General features: G+C 35.8%; 1 protein-coding gene across 2 annotated transcripts; it reads right to left on the reverse strand.

Annotated features, from left to right (window-relative positions):
• Positions 1–605: 605 nt before the first annotated feature.
• Positions 606–16,952, reverse strand: LOC117333099 (beta-1,3-galactosyltransferase 1-like). Of its 2 annotated transcripts, none has more exons than XM_033892230.1 (2): positions 16,783–16,952; positions 606–2,429 (listed from the first exon to the last, which is right to left on the reverse strand). In XM_033892230.1, the coding sequence occupies exon 2, from the start codon at positions 2,415–2,417 to the stop codon at positions 1,353–1,355; it is 1,065 nt and encodes a 354-aa protein (XP_033748121.1). In that variant the 5' UTR covers positions 2,418–2,429; positions 16,783–16,952; the 3' UTR covers positions 606–1,352. The 2 variants fall into 2 exon arrangements, with proteins under 2 accessions (XP_033748121.1, XP_033748122.1); XM_033892231.1 differs by lacking the exon at positions 16,783–16,952 and adding an exon at positions 16,388–16,754.
• Between the last annotated feature and the right edge of the window lie 3,166 nt (positions 16,953–20,118).

Consider the following 20,118-nt stretch of genomic DNA (forward strand, 5'->3'; position numbering starts at 1 on the left):
GGCCAATCACATGACGTGCGTTTAAAACGAGAGCCGTGATTGGTCGGAATTGCAAATTATGTGTGCAGGAGTGCATCGATATAGTGTTGTCACAGGAAGGTCTACGTGTCAATCAAGTTACAAGCGTATTCGATAGCGGGCGGTCACTAACCCAAATGACGGTACGGGTGCATGATGTGTGAAAATAGTATCATTACATATACTTGAAATAATTATCCATTAAGTACATATCAGCAATATTAATTGATGTTTAAGTGGTATTTGAGCAAGTACATATTAACCGACCCCGAAATGCCTGTGACGGTTACAATGTAGATTAATTACTTTAGGGATATGGTCGGTTGAAGAAAATGCATATGGAAACTAATATCGAAAGTACGTTTTAATTAATGATTAATTATATGATGTTGTGAATGAAAACTACCATACACTAGTCAAGTTAAAAAAAAGAGCAAAGTACATGTATAACGAATCGAATATGACTCGGTTACAATGTATCTAGGTATATCAGTTCCAGAATGTGTTTACTTCTGTAGTTTGATTTTAGAATAGTGTATAATGTTCACATTTATTTTTAATTACAAACATACAACGTAATTGTCAAATTCAAACATTTGTATATTTTATTGCACCTTAATATTTAGATAAGTTTCCAAATGTGGTCTTGAACATCGTCTTAAATAGGACAAGATTCGTTCACATGTGTATATATCGACATAGTGTATCTGTATGATTCACCTCTCATCTCAGTTCCTACATTCTTTCATACACAAACTACTCATTCATCCATATTTTTACTCGACCCATTCCGACATCCTTACGACAGTAATTGTATTAATTGTATATATATATAATCTTACGTAAATGTCAATATCTCGGTATAGTTGTACTATCAGCACTCTAATATTTGTTCGGCTTCGTTCATCAAACTACGTCATATGACCTCTTCACTCAACCAATCACTCGATGTCTGTCTTCATGTGGATCTTTGGAGTGTGCTTTTACATCAATTGTGAAACAAGTTATATTATTTATATCAACGTATAAAATCATTCTTGTCGACCCGGATGAAAGCGCGTTAGGGATCGTACTGTGGGAGAGAACAAAACGAATTACGTGATCAGACAGGTGACCTCTCCTATGAAAGATAGTTTTGATTTATATATTATATATATCTTATATATCAATCACTTTGCACACATCAATTAAATTTTTCCCGAAATCGTTCGAATATCAGTTGGCAAGTTTATGCCATGTAGAAAAAACGTTGATTTGTCTTATTTTTGCGTACACACTTTGGAATTCTTATTGACAGTATCTATTATGCTGTAGGTACACATCGCTCTTAGATGTTAACATTTCATGTTAGGATCTTGAAGTTCCCGCCATATCTTTTCGATCTCCTCTAGTGTATTATCGTGACCGGTAATTATGTGTTGGTAGGCACACCCGGTAGGAGATCTATGGGAATAAGTAAAGCCATAGTCAGCCACGGCGTTGGCACCAATTTTCCGTCTACACAAACCAGTTATATACACATCTTCCAGCCAGAATAACGGTGTCATCTGCGATGCATGAAACAGTTTAGAAACAATATCACCGGATATGACGTAGGCTGTTCCACTCAAATATGGAGGGTAGACAGCTTCCTTGTACAATTCCTGTGGAGTGTGCCACTTAGAAGCAGGATTGTGAATAGGACGAGCACCTTGTATTAACATTCCTATCACACTATTTGTTATATGTTTATGTTTCAACACACCAATAAGATATGGAACATTAATGAACATATCATCATCTGCTTTTAAAACATATTTTGCGCTATTACAATATGACATTGCCCACCTTAGCATCGCCACTGACTTTAATGACAGATTTCTGTACGAGTCAACAAAGTCTTCCTGTACGATATCGTTGTATTCTTTACTTTCGTTGTTGATTTTTGATTGAGTCGTTTCATTTTTAGTTTTAGCAATAAGAAATATGAGCCTTACTTCCAGGTTGTATTTTGTTATGGATCCCCAGGTGTTCCTTATAACTTCCCTGTGTTTAAAATTCGCCGGAGCGACACACACACATATTAACAGATATACATCCGTGTTATTCCTTCTCACGCACGTGCTGTTTCCCTGAAAAACATACTGGAAGTTGTGAGGGTTCACTAGTTTTGCTGTCGTCGAAGTAACAGGTGGTAAGGCCGTACGTGTTATATTAATGTCACTACTGGAAACGTCGCGTGGAACACTAGCGTTTTGTATGTAGGGCAAAATGCTTGGACTGTAGAATTGTACAACACCGTCTCTTCCAGCTATATCCCAAACAATGCAGATAATTAGTAAGCTTGCCAGAAGTAAGAAGGAAAATCCTTTTCTGTACGATCGAAATCCATTTCCATCACCTTCGCCCGTCATCGTCATCCAACTGAATATCTGAAAATAATGATAATAATAGGGTATGTGAACAAAAACAGGTAGTGGTACAGTGTCAACATGTTAGAGATAATAATGGCGATATCGCTACACAAAGAGTGTTCATTCTGGATTGAGCCCGGCAGTATACTCTCCGTTACGAAATGTTACTACAAGCGTATTTTAACTGTGGAAAAGTTACAGAAGTTGAAATAAATACTCGCTATATATCGCGATCAGGCTTATGTAGCTCCGTGCAAACGCACCATCTGTCGCTTATGACATATATACAAATATTGACAATGACATTATATATATATTGCGAAACATAATTTCCCTGCGACCGAATTTAAGTAAATTCCGTCCCTCTTAAAAGAAATTGGAGAGAGAGATAAATATGCACGTTTCATGAAACCGGATGTTGTGGACAGTGTATCACTTAAAATGACGAATGGTAACATATCCATTCAGTGTTATGTTCAATCTCTAATTCACATTAATCAGGAAAACATTTTATATAAAATATCCTACCCGTGCTGGGACGCGAGCTAGCGACTTCTCTCAACTTTTACATTAAGCACACATAATGCCAAACATTTTCTGGAACAATCAATGTACTGCTGTTCTGTGTACATTTCTGACACCTGGTACTTTCACTGTGCTATATGTTTGATGTATACTCATCCTTACACAATATTGATCCGCATCAGTATATACAATGTAACTGATCACTTTATAATGCCTGGGTAATTGATTTCGCGACAGCTAATAATGATCTGCAATGAATATTTCTCTGAATGATCAGTTACTTCTTCAAGATTAGCATCAATTAGTATCTCAATTATTTTCATTTTTTCATCTGATACTTTTCAATAAGTAAGACAGCTGTCTTTGATAAAGAGATTAAGTATAGAGATGGTATAAACAAAATAATTAAATAGATAAATAAAGGATAATGCCTCTGCTCGAAAAAGAATGGCATGCTTATTTACATCCGTGTAACTTGTCCGACAGGAAATGTGGGAATACATGTTGGATTCTAATTCTGACTGCAGCAGCTGGGCAGCACGTTCAGCATGAAACACCAGAGACTAAGCGGTTCTTACAGCATGAATACTCATTATCCAAAGCTCTCACTACTTCTAACACACTCTAGCTATGTTGATTAATTTGGTTGCTTATTATAAAAGTCGTTATTTGACAATCCCAGAGTCACCCATAATTAATGAATATTCAATCCCCCAGAATAGAGCAATATAGACCGGACTGTCGGGGGAGGTGGGGAGGTAATTTTTATCCAAACTTTTGCCAGATTCACACCACCTTCCCGACGGAATCCGTTGATGCCAGAGTTGTCACAACAATAAATGTAATTTAAAGGTTGACGGAGGAGATTGTGAACCACATCAGATACCTTGTTTTAACACAGGCGTCTGCCTCTGGTTACTACTTATAGAAAAAATATTAACCCCTGCTCTTAATATATCAACAAGTGTAAGACTCGAAAAGTCGGAAATGGGGGTGAGCTTCGATTCACTTTCAATTAGTTCAATCCGACTAAATTATCAAAACCACACAAACTACAGTAACATACCTTGGTTAAGAATCCTAAATATCAATGCATGTTGTTATTTTGTCGTGTGACAATGATTAAAGATTACCTGTGTGCTCCAAACACGGGCGATACTCGTACCTAGAAATATGATACGTACTTGAAGACAACATCAAAACTGGTATTGTTTCATGGGTACCTGTCAATGTAGTTAATGTAGCGTAAGTTTACTTTTCCTCTGAAAAGATTTACGTCTTTTTTTCACGTTCCCCTTGTTTCACTTGGCCTACATTGTAACTTGGAGCAGTACAGACACATCTCCCTGGTCGTTATTGTCATGTTCGTTAGTAATATGCTTCGACAGATATAGTCCATTATTGATATATTTTAATTCGGTTTTAGAACATTAATATTCGCCATCTCAGGGTCCAAAATTTGAATCAGTCAAACAATAAGAGTATTATACTGGAGTCTAAAGAATGCTGGACAATTCCAACGCAAAATCGAAAAACTAGGGAAAGATATGAGCAAAATATAGATAAACAAGGAGACAAAGGTAACCAGGAAGACGATAACAATCAGTTTGAGTATACATGTAAGTGATATAGTGCTGACAAACTAGCATCTGATGACGGTGGGCTAACCAAATCGGCCTACATACGTCGTCTGTCTTCCGTCCGTAAACAATCCTTGTTATCGCTATTTCTTGAATAGTACTGACAGCATATTCTTCAAATTTCATGTGTAATAGGCTCCCCTTGGTCCCTATTTGTTCCAATTCAATTAAGATTGTTGATAAGAAAAATGGCCGACATTCAGCCATCTTGGATTTTGACAATTGAAATTTGTTATCGCTATTCCTTGAAAAGTACTGGAGCGATATTTCCTCAAACTTCATGTGTAGGGTCTCCTTAGTCTCTTGATGTGCAAATTTAATTAAGATTCTTGATCAGAAAAATTACCGACAGGCGGCCATCTTAGATTTTGAGAATTGAAGTTTGTTTTCACCATATCTTGAAAAGTACTGGAGAAATGGATGTCAGCAAGCATCGAGCATTAGGTGGAAAGTGAAAAAAATAGATTTTAGAAAAAGTGACCTTAAATGTTAAATTATGTTATAATTGGTGGATATGAATAACAAAAATGGAATTTCAATCATGTCTGTGGTTCCGTATCTAAGCAATATGACTTCCTTAGTTACGGGCTCAAATAACACATCGACTACATCAAATTTTTAGGATTTAGAGTATCTCTGGATCCTAAATAACAGTGAGATTAAAGTATTTACAGCCAAAATTTAATAATGGTGACCCCCCTTAATCATTTGATTAAAAAAATATAATTGGCAATATTTACAAACTGTTGCTATGGTAACCTGAATACAGCAAGGAATTCTAACTGAAAAAATATCAAAATATAATAAAGTTTGGTTGACCTTAGTTGGAATCTACAACCATATATGGAGTATTGCATATGGTTTTCTTTTCATTAGATATCTACAGGGTAAGTTTAAAAAATAAAATTGGCTGGCAACTTAGAGGCGCTTTTGGTATAATGATTCGAATTTTCCCATTTTTTTCATGATTTCTGACATTTTCCGCACATTTTTTCTCATAAAACCATGTATATATATATAAATTGAACTTTTTAACCACATTTTAATTCATCTCCTTAAACAGAAGTAATGAATGGACATTTTCAATGATACAATTATTATGAAATTAAAAAAAAAGAAGGTTTATTTGCAGTTTGGTTGCCATGGCAACCACTTATTTAATTAGAGAAAATGCACTTACAGTTCTTTTTTGTAATAATTTTGAATCAAAGAAATGAACTCTTCTTTCACTGTTTCAATGTTGAACACTTAAACATTTTTTACTTTGACACATTTTGATATGGTCACCAAAAATATTGAAGTTGTCAGATATCAACAAAAAATAGTAATACTTAGCATAGAAGAAAATGAAAGAACACAAAGCTGAAATCAAAAGTGTCATTATGAGAGTTGCTGTAGATTTTTGTTCCTAATTACTGTAACTTAACTAAATTGAGATGTAAGGTTGATTTCTTCTACAGACTTTATAATGTTGACAAATTAGGCCTACTGGGGTATTAAAGACACAAGTCACCTTTGTGACAATTGTATAAGAGTTATCCCCCTTTTTGAACAACTTCTCAGTGGATTTCTGGCCATGCATACTCTGTTTCTCCACTCTTTTCCCAGAAACAGTATAAGTATTGACAGAGTATACCTATATAGTATGGCTTTCAACTTCAAAATATCTTGTCCTTGCCTTTATGAGGTAATGAGGTATACCACACTTTATTTTTAGGTCACCTGAGACAAAGTCTCTAGTGATCTACATTTATTCTAATCGCCTTTTGCCGGTCCTTGTCCGTCTTCCAACAGTAAACAAGCTACATTTTCCACTTCTCCAAAACTGCCAAACCAAATTCAATGAAATTTGGCAGGAAGCTTTCATGATCAAAGGTCCACCAAAATTGTGAATTATATATGGCTGATGGGTGGAGTCCAAAAGGGTTGAATAAACTAAAATATTGCAAAACTCTGGTGACCATTAAGGACCACGGACCTTGTATATGAAAAAAAAGCAATGTGAATGGATTTCAGGCATGATAGTTTTTATTGTAATGGCTGCATCCATGGTTGTGAAGTATTGGTTTTTGTTTAGAGATGGAAAAGACATTCATTATCCTGTAATTAGAGAAAAACCCAATATTACATGAATCATAAAGTGATTTTATCTCAGATATACCTCAAATGTGTCAAAAACTAAAGTATTTTTAGTAATCAGTGGTCACTGGACAGAAATTCACATTAATTTGGCATTTGACCTTAAAGTCAAGGTCAACATTATCATTTGGTGATAAAAGTACTAAAAAAAAAAGGATATAGAAGCTTAAAAAAATAGTAATCGGTGATTGTTAATTTGAATTGCTGTAGAAGTACTTTTGGTTGAATTTTGAACATTCCAAATTTATAAGTGTATATAACAGTATAAAACAGAAAAGCATTCCTGCTGAGTACTTAGAAAATAATCCCAGACTCTACCTCCTGAGTCCATATTTATGTATGATAGTATCCATTTACAGGTGAAATACCTCTGCAAATTGTATGCCTATCATGCTACATGTACACCTCTGGGTGTAAATACATTAAAAAATAAGCAATTAAAATATCTGTACACATCCTTTGCTCTGAGTGAATTTGGTTCCTGCAGTCTGTAAAACCCTCTTGGGTGTGAAAATTAATAGTTTGGATAAATGTTGTATTACTTTGCAGTCAAATTAAGGTAGACCGACCCTTCTGTGACGTCACAGACATGAGTCCGGCGATCCGGCAATCCGGCAATCCGGCGTCCGGCAATCCGGGCCCTTGATTATGTTCACGAATAGTTACACCTGGTTTAATTTTCAAGTCAGCTGGGAGATAAATGTTTAGGCCTACAGCACGATGCAGTCAAGAGGTGAAGGGGTCAGGTTTGTAAAACTAAAAGACTAGATAAGGCTTATGCTTTCAATGAAGTGAGAACATAAATTAAAGATGGTCCATTGAAAACAAGGACAGCGCCGATGTATCACATAATGTGCCAATGTGTGACGACCATATAACGTTAGTTACAGTCTCGGCGGAGACAATTTATATCAAGTCAGGAAGAGGTTAGCACATCTCCAATTTATGGCAATGTAGAACAAGAGGACACTTCATGGCGCACGGGCCGACGCATATTGGAGTTGGGGACTTTGGCCGATGCTCTAAAAGCATGTGCACTTTGCGGCAACCAACAATTACTTCATTATGTACTCCATCTGTCAGATTGTATATTGTTAGGGGAACGTAAGTTCGGCCTTTCGCACTTTACATGTGATATATTGTTATTCAGAATGCGAGGTAGTCAACCATATTCCAACCGCGGGTAGACACAGATCAGAAAAAGGAGGAAACGCATGGGACGTAAACACAAAACTTGCAACATGCATTGATGGTATAAAAGATCTATATAAACTCTCACGAAATTTACGTTGACATTCGACAATTTTTCAAAAACCTAAAACCCGTGAAATTGATGTAGATGTTAAGAGCCTTTTTACTCATATTCTGGATATATTATAAATATTGTATTTAATCAACTGTAGGCCTATAAATCACGTTTCTTGTGATCGGTCTAGGCTGGAGATTTCACTCCATGGGGAGCTCTCTACAAGGTTCGAGCAGTTTTATAAATAGATCATAACAAAAACGGATGACGGATTGACAATCACAAATTCGGACCCTTTAAAGAGGCATGTCCGTGAATGAATTGTAACGAGTTGCATAAATGCAAAAAATACATAAACAAAAACCATCAAAAGGCCAACTCTAGTAATTTCTACATCACTACCATGTCAGCAAATTGCGGCGCCCGGGTGTTAAACTCAAGAGCGTCTTGTTGCCACAGGTGTACAGTAGAATACGGATCCAATAAGACTTGACAATGTCAAAATATATAATTCCGATAAACTGTGAAAATTACAGTCATTTCAATCGCGGATTTTGCTGTATATGTTGCATAATTCGTGGATTGCGGCATAATTTGGTCATACCCGCCTACAATGTGGGCGAATTAGCAAAAAAATGAGAGGTGGTTTTTTTCTGTCAGTTATCCTTGCAAGTTATAGCCAATTTATCATTTTGTTCCGTGGTCGGGTTATTTTCCTTGAAGGACATCATTATCACATCAAAAAAAGAGAAAAAATATCCCAACCGTTCTTCCGATCTCGTCTTCGGCGTTCATTTTCTATAGAAATTATCGTTGCCCGGTGTAAAATTCATCGATGCCCAGGTGTAAGCACCGGCGTCCGGTCAGTACGATTGAACCGGCCGGTGAGTAAAGCCTGGGGTCGCGGTTCGATGACGGTGGAGGCACACTACTTGCTTTTCTGTTACATCGGTTGACCATTCCAAGTGCAAGCTATATGAAAATGAGAGGATTCGTTGGGGATAAAACCTGGGTTAATGTGTGTCCGGAGCGAACTCGTTTGAAAAGTGAGGAATAGTGAAGCAGGTTTTAATTGTAAATAGGGTACATAGTGATTTCAGGTGGGGGAATTTCAATTAAGTCAGTCGGTAGAGCGACGGAGCAGTAAGCAGAGGGTCGCGGGTTTAACCCCTTGTGGAGGCACTAAATTCGCTTTCCTGTTATATATATCATGAAAATATTGTTGTATCGTCTGCCCTTTTACGTTGTTAGTAGCAAAGAAATATGGCAGTAGAATACTGATGCCTGCATTATTAAGTGCACGATCATTTGGAATCCAACAATGCAAAGTAAAGACAATGAAATTCACATCAGGACAACGATGGCCTAAGGCTATAGAAAACCTGGTCGGTCTATGTAAAATTTCTTAGTGTTGGCCCCAATGGCTATGAAAAGTTTGAGTCCTGACATACATTACAATTCATGTAAACAACATTCCAATATTTTCTGACAAATGATGATATGAAATCAGAGCTTATAATAGAGTTGTTTTTTAACCCATAATAGCGTGTTATTACTGGATGATGCAAGTGTTTGCGTGACAGTAATGCTACTTTTCAACAATATGTTTACAAAATGGGTCTATGGAAAAATGACTTGGGCTATGGAATTTCAATTTTCTGTAGACATACTGTCTAAGGAATTTTCATATATACTTTCATGTATAGATGTTTAGATGTAATAGGCGATCTACATAGTTTATATTACAATGTGTTTACATGTTTAGATTTAGATTTTTTAAAAAGGGGGGTATAATCACCTATTATATTTCGGCCTAGTTTGTAGCATTTTTTGTGTGTCATTCTTTTAAATTACCCCCCCCCCCCCCCCCCCCCCCCCTAAAAAAAGTATAAAATCTGAAAATGTGGTAGTATATACATGTTACATTGTTTAGCGCTGCAAATGAAGCATGTTCTGGCATTCTGTATCGCCGATACGCTTCGTTTGACATGGCGTATTAGAAGCAAGCGTCTGAAGGACCATTAGTAATGTTCTAATTTTCATCCGGAAAAGAGGAAAATATTCAGAAAATGTTAATTGCGTTTGGGAAATCAAACAAATAAAATTCTTTTAAGAAAAAAAGAAAGTACCAATAACATAGATTACAATAATATGAATGAAGGCAAAGCCTTAGAAGAGCGCAGCTATAATCACCTGACTTACCGTTAATCAAGAAGGAAACACGGGGACCTGAGAATAACAGTCTAAGAACATGTACCACATTTTCAGATATATATACTTTTTGGGGGGGGGGGGGGGGGGTAATTTATTTAAAATAATAACACAACGCGTCTGCAAAGTATGCTATGTACAAGCTAGGCCAATATTAGGTCCTAAACCAATACATATTATACATCCCCGATTAAAAAAAATAGATAAATAAATAAACAACAACAAAAATATATCGTATTACTATGTACACTAATTTACAATTAAAACCTGCCCCGAACACACATTAACCGAGGTTTTATCCCCAACGAAGCCTCTCATTTTCCTATAGCTTCAGTAACAGAAAAGCAAATGTGTAAGTTTAATACGTAGTGCGAAAAATATCTACATTCGTAAACTTTGCGGAATACTAGGTGATCAAACACATGGGAAATCTTGGTGGAAAACGGTAGGTAAACTGATGTTAAATTCTAATGAGAAGAGTAATATACCACCCATTCATACTAGCACGTCTACTCTTACCAATGACTCTGACATAGCCAATGCATTTAATTAATTCTTCTGTCTTAACTCCACTGTCGATGATACTAACGCAGAACTTCCACCCACTTACAACAATGAACCTTTGCTTACTCATATCCATATTGAAACAAATGAAATTTATCCCGTCTTATCTAATCTGGACTTTTCCAAGGCAGTGGGACCTGATCTTGTAAATCCAAGAATACTTAAGGAAGCGGCAGCAATTTTGTGTTATCCCCTTCAAATAATCTTTAATTATTCTTTAGCCACTTCATCTTTTCCTAGTACACGGAAATTAGCAAATGTTACCCCTGTGTTTAAAAAAGACGATCCTTCTCTTCTCAAAAACTATCAACCAATATCTTTAATTTCAATAGGAGGTAAAGTAATGGAGAGATGTGTTTTTAAGTACCTTTATAAGTTTATAACTGAAAATTCTATATTATCACCGTCTCAGTCTGGATTCAGAGCTGGCGATTCTACAGTAAATCAGTTAATTACAATTACTAATGACATTTATTCAGCACTAGACAAAGGTAAAGAAATTCGAATAATCTTTTGTGATATTAGTAAGGCATTCGATCGAGTTTGGCATACGGGTTTACTTTCCAAATTACGCAAAATAGGCATCGGTGGAAGATTTTTATCATGGTTTCAAAGTTATTTAAATAATAGGAAGCAAAGAGTTGTTGTTAATAGTAAGACTTCCGAATGGATGGAAATTAGTGCTGGGGTTCCCCAGGGGTCAATTTTAGGCCCTCTATTGTTTTTTATTTTTATTAATGATATTGTTGAAGGCATCAACACCAAAATAAAATTATTTGCAGACGACACTTCTCGTTATGCTATAGTAGATACTCCCACTCACTGTGCTGATATGTTAAATGACTGTTTAAGGAAAATACATGAATGGTCTGAACAGAATCTCTTTTAGTGAGCAGGAAAATTAATAAACCCTGTCACCCCACATTATTCATGAATAACGTTCCTGTTAGTGAGGTCAAACATCATAAACATATAGGGCTATTCCTCTCCCATGACGGTACTTGGTCTGAACATATAAATTATATGATTAAAAAAGCATCAAATAAACTAGCCATATGGAGACGTTTCAGATTTAAAATAGATAGGAATTCACTTCAAACCTTATACTTCTCTTTTATCAGGCCCATACTAGAATATGGGGATATCGTCTGGGATAATCTTACTATTCAACAGTGTCAATCTCTAGAAAATATTCAACTGGAAGCTGCAAGACCAAACTTACAAGCCATGCTAAATTATATGAAGAAACTGGGTGGGACACTCTACAATATCGCCGTAAAGTGAAGAAAATTGTTCAGGTGCACAAAATGATTTTTGACCTCACTCCCCCATACCTTTCTAATTTACTCCCTCAACGCAGAATGGACGTTCATCAATATGACACACGCGATGCTGATAACTTAAATAATGTATTCTGTAAAACGAACTTCTATAAAAACTCTTTTCTCCCTTCTTCTATTGACCTGTGGAACTCACTACCCCCAGATATTAAAAATAGCCCCTCCCTTAGTAACCTGAAAAAATACCTACACAGACACTCACCGACAGTCTCTCCTTATTATAGTTATGGGAAACGTTCTGATCAGGTTCATCATGCTAGATCGAGGATGAATTGCAGCTCTCTAAATGCCCATCTATTTAGTCGTAATCTTATCGACAGCCCTGTATGTTCATGTAGACAAGCGTATGAAACCACTGAACACTTTCTATTGTCTTGTCCAAACTATACCATTGTAAGAAACGAATGTTTTGTAGATCTACCAATAGACTACACTTTTGATATGCTTCTATACGGAAATCCAAATCTATCGATTACAGAGAATGAAAATATTTTCCATTGCATCCAACTTTATATTTTAAAAACCAAACGTTTTTTAAATTAATAGTGCCATTTTACGAGTCCCAAGAGGTCACTAGTGCTGTATATTTACATTATATTACTATGTTTTATTATGTCATTATGCTTATGTAGTACCTATAGTATCACTAGGTCCCATTACATCTCTCTCTCTCTCCTCTCTCTCTCTCTCTCTCTCCCCCCCCCCCCCTCTCTCTCTCTCTCTCTCTCTCTCTCTCTCTCTCTCTCTCTCTCTCTCTCTCTCTCTCTCTCTCTCTCTCTCTCTCTCTCTCTCTCTCTCTCTCTCTCTCTCTCTCTCTCTCTCTCTCTCTCATCAATAGTTTTGATTTTAAGTTATACTATTTGACTAATAAATGGCTATACAGTGTTGTCACCCGCCAATCTATTATTTAAGGAGACAGATTTAAATAAGTATTTTCATACTTTTTTCTGAATCCTTTTATTATTATGTATCATATATATGACATGTAAATATTGAATGAAAATATTGTTTAAACTAACAGAAAAGCAAGTAGTGTGTTTCCACCGGGATCGAACCCGCGACCCCCGGTTTTGCTGGTCAGCCGCTTTACAGACTGAGCAAAAGGGCTAGAAGGCAATCGTATCAATATATAAACTATTTACAATTAAAACTTGCAACTTATATGTTATGGGTTTGGGTTTTGTTTTTGTTTTGTTTTTGAAGCACGGACATATGTTAGTATGTATATCTAAGTCCGTGGTAGAAGTAACAAGAAGCAAAATCACTCGCTTAGACTATTATTTGAGATATGTTATAAACATACATCAAGGTTTTTAATCTGAAGTGAGTGCTTACTGGACAAGTTGTGAAAAAAAGGCTTCATTTTCCACACAAAGAAACAAATTACTAAGTCTGTTTTCTCCTGGGAATTTTGGTATACTTAACGTCCTCACTGTATGCTAAGACAATGAGAACTATAACGTGGAAGTTTGTAATAGAACATCAATAGATTTTGGAAAGTTAGACTAATACAAACAGAATGGAATTTCCTCATTCAAAGATGTGTTTATACACACTGCACAATGATAACTTGTACTTTATTTTTCACTGGGCGATACCTTGTTAATCATAATACATATATAACGTTTCTAGTAATTTAAGGTCAGGGTTTTTCTTAATTATGAAGTTTTATTAATAAAATACAAGTTTTGATTTTTTTTTAGGATACGTAAAATGGAACAGTTACTGCAGTTAATACAGTCTATGTCCACTTAAAAAATACAGAAGATATTGAATTGTTTGCCTTAAATTATCACATATGTCAGACATCTGGAAGACGAAACTCTTAAAATATATGCGCTGAGAAAGCGCGGGAATCAGTGGCAAACTTTTTGACATTGAATTTTTATGACGTCACGATTGACGACAATACAGTACCATTCTGAATGGGGTGTTCAAGTCAGTAATATTTCAGGGTTTTCGGTTGTAACATGGAAAGTTATGCTAACTAATTAAAAACTTTTCTATGTAACGCACATATGCAGCAAAATAACCTCGTATTCTACTCTCGCATCCAATTTGATCAGCACCGAAACAGGGAGGGTTCCGATTTAGGTAACCAACGGAATATCTCAAGCCAATCAAATTCGCAAAATACATTGGTAATTTTTAAATGAATCAGACCTTTGACATGGGTTGTGTAGATATTTCAAGAATTAAGTAATTTGAACTATCTTTCAGTTATTTGTTTCGACGAGAGAGAAATTAGTCAGATCTCGTCGTGTAGGGAATGATATTTCAAACATGGCTGCCTCTACTGGAGGCGCGCGACTTTTCCCGCGGGACACGATTTCAAAGTTGAAGGGGTATAGATTTGATTGGAAATATAGCTTATACACGTGTTGTCTTAAAGAGAGCTTCGCTCTCGCGCCCTTCGGGCGCGATGAGCTGCGCTCTTATAATTTATGGAAGAAAATGGTAAAGATTTAACAAAAAAAATCATCAATCTCAGATTCCAAAATAACTGCTCTAATTTGGTAATTTGAGCCATACTTGAAGCACAAGTTTTGGGGTACCAGCAAAGTAAACGGCCATGGTGTGAAAAGTAATATGGTGAGGTGTTATTTTTCTTTTTTTTTTCTTAAAGCATAGCATATGAAATTTTTAATTAAGCAAAAAAAGGGGGGTCATTTTTCTGTTCATTTTTTCAGGAAAAAAATAAACGTGTATTTTTTAAAACAATTTTCCACTAAAAATAACCGGCTTTTCGTATAAAAATAGCCATATTTTGTTAACCACCCAAAGAATCTTCTCTTTTTTTTGATAATTATGAATGATATTGCTCATACTGATGATATAAATAGGATATAAACTTCTTTTTATGCTTCAGGTGAATATTATCGGGGAAAGATAAAATCTACCAAAACCCTTAAAAATATAGGTTCAGCTATCAATTAATACGTATCATTATGTGGCCCTGGTAGTAAAACGAACGTGGTGACATATGTTTTTTATGTGCTTTTTGTGATAAGAGCATAATTAACATTGAAATACAAATAAAATTAAGGAGATCTATCAGAGGAAACCCGAAGGGTCGGTCTACCTTAAACCATATTCAATATTTGTTCCATGTACCTCTTCTTAGACACCAATGATTAGAATATGTCAGCCATTTCTGGCACATTTTTTTTTATAATAACTCTTCGATTGCAGATAATCCTACTATTCAAATGAACATACAATGTATGTCAAAACAATTTTAATTCTGTTACTGGGATGAATATGTTAGATTTTGAAATAGCTATCCGAAAAAGTATGCGCAGGTTATTTTGGCCTTAATTTGTGAATTTTTTTTTTTAGGTTTTTTTATGTGGTTACCATGGTTTTCACAGGTTTGAAAAACAGAGAAGAAGAAGTTTACTAATTTTTAACAACTGTATTATAATTGAAAATATTGTACAGATTACAATTATGTATACTTTTGTATAGTTAATATTACAGGAATAACCGGTTGTTACATATTACTGCTGGGTAGCAATCTCCTCACAATTTCACTGTACTTCTAGTATACCATCGAAGGGAAATTCCATACAAACATTATTTAAACCGATTCCCATGTCTTAAAAGAAGTTCATGTCTTTTCAATTACCATAACTGTCTAGAATGCTGTGAACTGTGGTATCCATCTTTCCATGTAAACAATGAACTTTTTGTACCTTTCACCAAAGAGTTCCAACAGGGGAGATAACTCGTCCCTCTCAATAGCTTAGATTTAATGGTATTAATACTAAATCCTCTTTTTTTCCAATTTACAACCTCGATGAAGCTAATGATTATACATTATATTTTCTGTACTTAATGTTGCATTATAATCAAAAGAAAAATTGGCTGGCAAATAATTAAGAAAAAAAATAGCAATACTTTTATCACCTGATATCCCAATTTAAACAGGTGGTATATGGGACAATTTATATTATACGGGCTAAAAGTCTTGATAGATGTTATACTTTTCAGTCTAAAATTATCATATGATATGCACTAAGTAACTATAAACTTGAAAAGTAAAGAAATGTAACACCAGAAATTTATAATAAATTAATTTCTTTAAATATTGTAATATTCCACTGAGTCTGATTGGGTTTTTTAAAGACTTGTCGGTTTCCATGGCAACGGTGATCACTTTGATACTTGATACCTATTTCCTTGCATGATATTACATTTAGACCGACATATGTAAATTTGAAGCATTTTGGTAATTTTGACACTTTCCATATTTTGCCAAAATTGCTCGATGCTTGCTGACATCCACTCTTAAAACACTTGATCACTTACCTGTACACCAATGTGTCAGAGTTCAGAGAATGTATCCGCTCTGAAATGAGTACTTGTTCTAACACTATCAATATTAGTGTTGTTTCTCTACCACTAAGCCGTGTTGAGCCTGGCATGTAAACTCAGCTTGGCATGAAAGTACACCATTTGCCATTTCTAAGTGTTGTGATACAATGCTGTTTAAGGTATCAGGAAACAGGAAAGAATGATAACAATAGTGCCCAAACAATACCATAATCAACAGGAAATTAGCGTTACATACTATATCATATTTAAACACAATGGTTACCACTGTAATATGTTATAGTGATGTACGTCGTCACACAGTGTAACTGAAAGTTCTGACGATTTAAGATGGTTAACAATCAATAACAAAGTGATATGGCTGTACTTACTGCTGGCTGTTATCTCAACAATAAAGTATTTTAAGCTGCTTCCGTGTCCTGGACAATAACATGACCATTTGAACCGTTTAGGTAAAACGAATCATCACGAAACACAGGGACTATTTTGTCACCACAGAAGAGGTTTCAAGCCGGATTGTGTCGATAGATAACGATGTTGACATAGTGGCCCTGTCTCGGCGTGTCCACACCCTATATCATGCACATGTGTAGGCAGATAAGGGTACAGGTTATCACACCTGTGTCTCACTGGAGTTTAACTTATGTGGCTGTAAACCCCATTAAAATCAATTTACAAGATCAACGAATTAAGAGTGTAGAAACGATTTAATTGTACCATTGGATTTATGATATCGAAAATGAAGCAAAATTTGATGTGATTATTTGCACACTGTATTATTACCCATACCGGTGGGGTCCGGGGAATGTAAAATGGCATGTTTTAAGCATATAGTAAACTTAATTTCACATAACCTGTACCGGCATATTGTCCGCGGATAATACTATCTATGTTCTCTACATGTACGTGAACTAATCGGACATTGTATCTTTGAGCGTTTAGCCGTAAGCAGTGAACACTAGAATGTATTTTCATGGCCGTGACCAGTGAACACTAGACTGTATTTTAATGCATGTGATCAGTGAACACTAGACTTTATTTTAATGGTCGTGAGCAGTGAACACTAGACTGTATTTTAATGCATGTGATCAGTGAACACTAGACTTTATTTTAATGGCCGTGAGCAGTGAAAAACTAGACTGTATTTTAATGCATGTGATCAGTGAACACTAGACTTTATTTTAATGGCCGTGAGCAGTGAACACTAGACTGTATTTTAATGCATGTGATCAGTGAACACTAAACTGTATTTTAATGGCCGTGAGCAGTGAACACTAGAATGTATTTTAATGCATAAGATCAGTGAACACTAGGCTGTATTCTAATGCATGTGGCCAGTGAACACTTGACTGCTTTTAATGGCCGTGAGCAGTGAACACTAGAATGCAGGTTTTAATGACTTTGACCAATGAACACTTTACTGATTTTTTTAATGAATGTGAGGAGTGAACATCAGACTATGTTAATATGGTTGTGATCGATGAACACTAGACTGAATTTTAATGACTGTGACCAATGAACACTTTACTGAATTTTTAATGACTGTGAGCAGTGAACATCCGACTATATCAATATGGCTGTAACCGATGAACACTAGACTGAATTTTAATGACTGTGACCGGTGAACACTAGACTGTATTTCCTTTTGGTTTTATATTTGTATGTGGTATTTGTCTGTACACCTACGATGACCCATTCCAGCCGTAAAATAACCAATACTTATTTGAAGTTGTTCCTTGTAATAAATTGACAAAGTGAAGATACCAACTCTGAAGTTACCTTCTATGACTAGGCAAGGGGTATATGAAAACTCTCTCTTTGAAGTTGTTGCACACACTACCTTGACAAAGTGTACACGCTCATTTACTCTGATGTTGTTGTATAGATTACCTTGAATATCGGATAATGCCATATTGATTACCGATATAGAAACCACACCCCGAAAACTCTTACGTCTGGAATACAGCAAGGTTGATAATGACCTAGGCAACTTCACACACCTGAACTGAAAGAGGTGAATGCAACAGGCTGTAACATCGATACCACTGGACAAGGAACACCGTCACTAAAGTCTGGACAAGAACATTCTGACAAATTCCAGTAAGTTGTCTAACACAATGAACTGTTATCCCTAACATTTAAGCATTGAACTGTTACCAAGTGGTAGTATGCAGTCAATATAAATACAATTTGGGTGACAGATAAATATAACGTAGGGCGACATGAAATATTTCCCTGTCACCCAAATTGTATTCATATTCATATCGACTGTATACTACCATTTGGTAACAGTTCAATGCTTATATTTACATCCATAAAGATTTTTTAATTAGTGTAGGTAATGACGAGCTTAAATTTGCCGCTTATCCTATCACTGACGTCATCAGTTCAAATACCGGAACAGCCAATTTCCAGAAGGAATAATAAAAAATAGTCCCTCATGACGTTATTAATAGCAAACACATTAAATGGTTTTTGCACAAATTTGGCTTTATTTTATATTTCATATACGTTTGTAGATATCGTTAAATTGTTCATAATTGCATTATTTCTGATTGTTTAAAATCGAAACCGTTTTTCTGCGCAATGATATACCGTTAACATTTAGAAGTGATGCGGCGTTGAACGGGCATTGCACAGGACAGACTCGATTCCTCGGAAACACTTATGTTTCTATCGACTGGATTTACGTTATTTTCAGAAGAATATCAGCTCTTAAATTCTAAATGAAAGTCGTCTTGACAGAAGATGAAAAAAATTCCAAGGATATTTTGTTCGAAACAGATTCCAGTCCAACCGGTCACATCAATGTCACTAACTAATTAGGCTAGCAGACGATTTTCAACTTCACAAACAGGGGCCCGATTTTGTAAGGTAGGCCCTTGACATCAATGAATAACCACAGAACTAAAATCCAGTATACATACACAACCGGAAACCATGTCGTACTCTCGATTTTTCTTATAAATACTTGACTTTTAATGTTGTCGTGTCCTGCATTTTTGAAAATGCGGAAACGAGCCCCTGTGAGTGTGACGACATTGGCAATTTGATAATTTCTACATTTTTTAGTTATAATTGTACTCTTATCGCTTGTGACGTTGCTTTATTTTTTTCGTTGTGGCTTCTGTAAATAAGTGCTAGCATTCGAAAGCTCTCTAGGCCAAAAGTAACTGGCGGCCATTGTTTAACCTACAACACATGGAGCTGTATTCCTACACTGACCGAATCACTGTAAATTGTAGTATACAGCCTCATGAATACAATTTGGCTTACTAACGGCATAAAGACAAACACAACACAGAATGTAGATATAGTACTAATATGATTGGACGTTGAAAGGTATGGGGTCACCTGCCGGACCAAGTGGGGTTCCCCGTGTGAGTCCGGTTTCCTCCCATAGTAATTACGACCCCTCGCGCGCTTCCAACCGGGCCAACAAGCGTGGTTAATATAAGTTGATATAACTTGTTTCACAACTGATAAATAAAGTTTACAGTACAGCGTGAAAGGAAGGCAGGTATGTAATCTATAGCCATTCTATGCACATTTCAGGAGCTAGAGAAATGTTCCTGGCAAATAAACAGATAAGAAAACAATACTTACTTTGTTATTTATTTCATTTTCTAAGACAAATACTTCGTGGGGTTTATAATCATAATATGCACCTTTGGGAGCATACTGGTCAACCAGAGTTACTTCCCTTC

This window comes from Pecten maximus, chromosome 8, assembly GCF_902652985.1.
Source record: "Pecten maximus chromosome 8, xPecMax1.1, whole genome shotgun sequence".
Taxonomy (NCBI): Eukaryota; Metazoa; Mollusca; class Bivalvia; order Pectinida; family Pectinidae; genus Pecten; species Pecten maximus.

Excerpts from the sequence above, each read along its gene's own strand:
- LOC117333099 (XM_033892230.1), bottom strand. The coding sequence starts at position 2,417 with ATGACGATGACGGGCGAAGGTGATGGAAATGGATTTCGATCGTACAGA.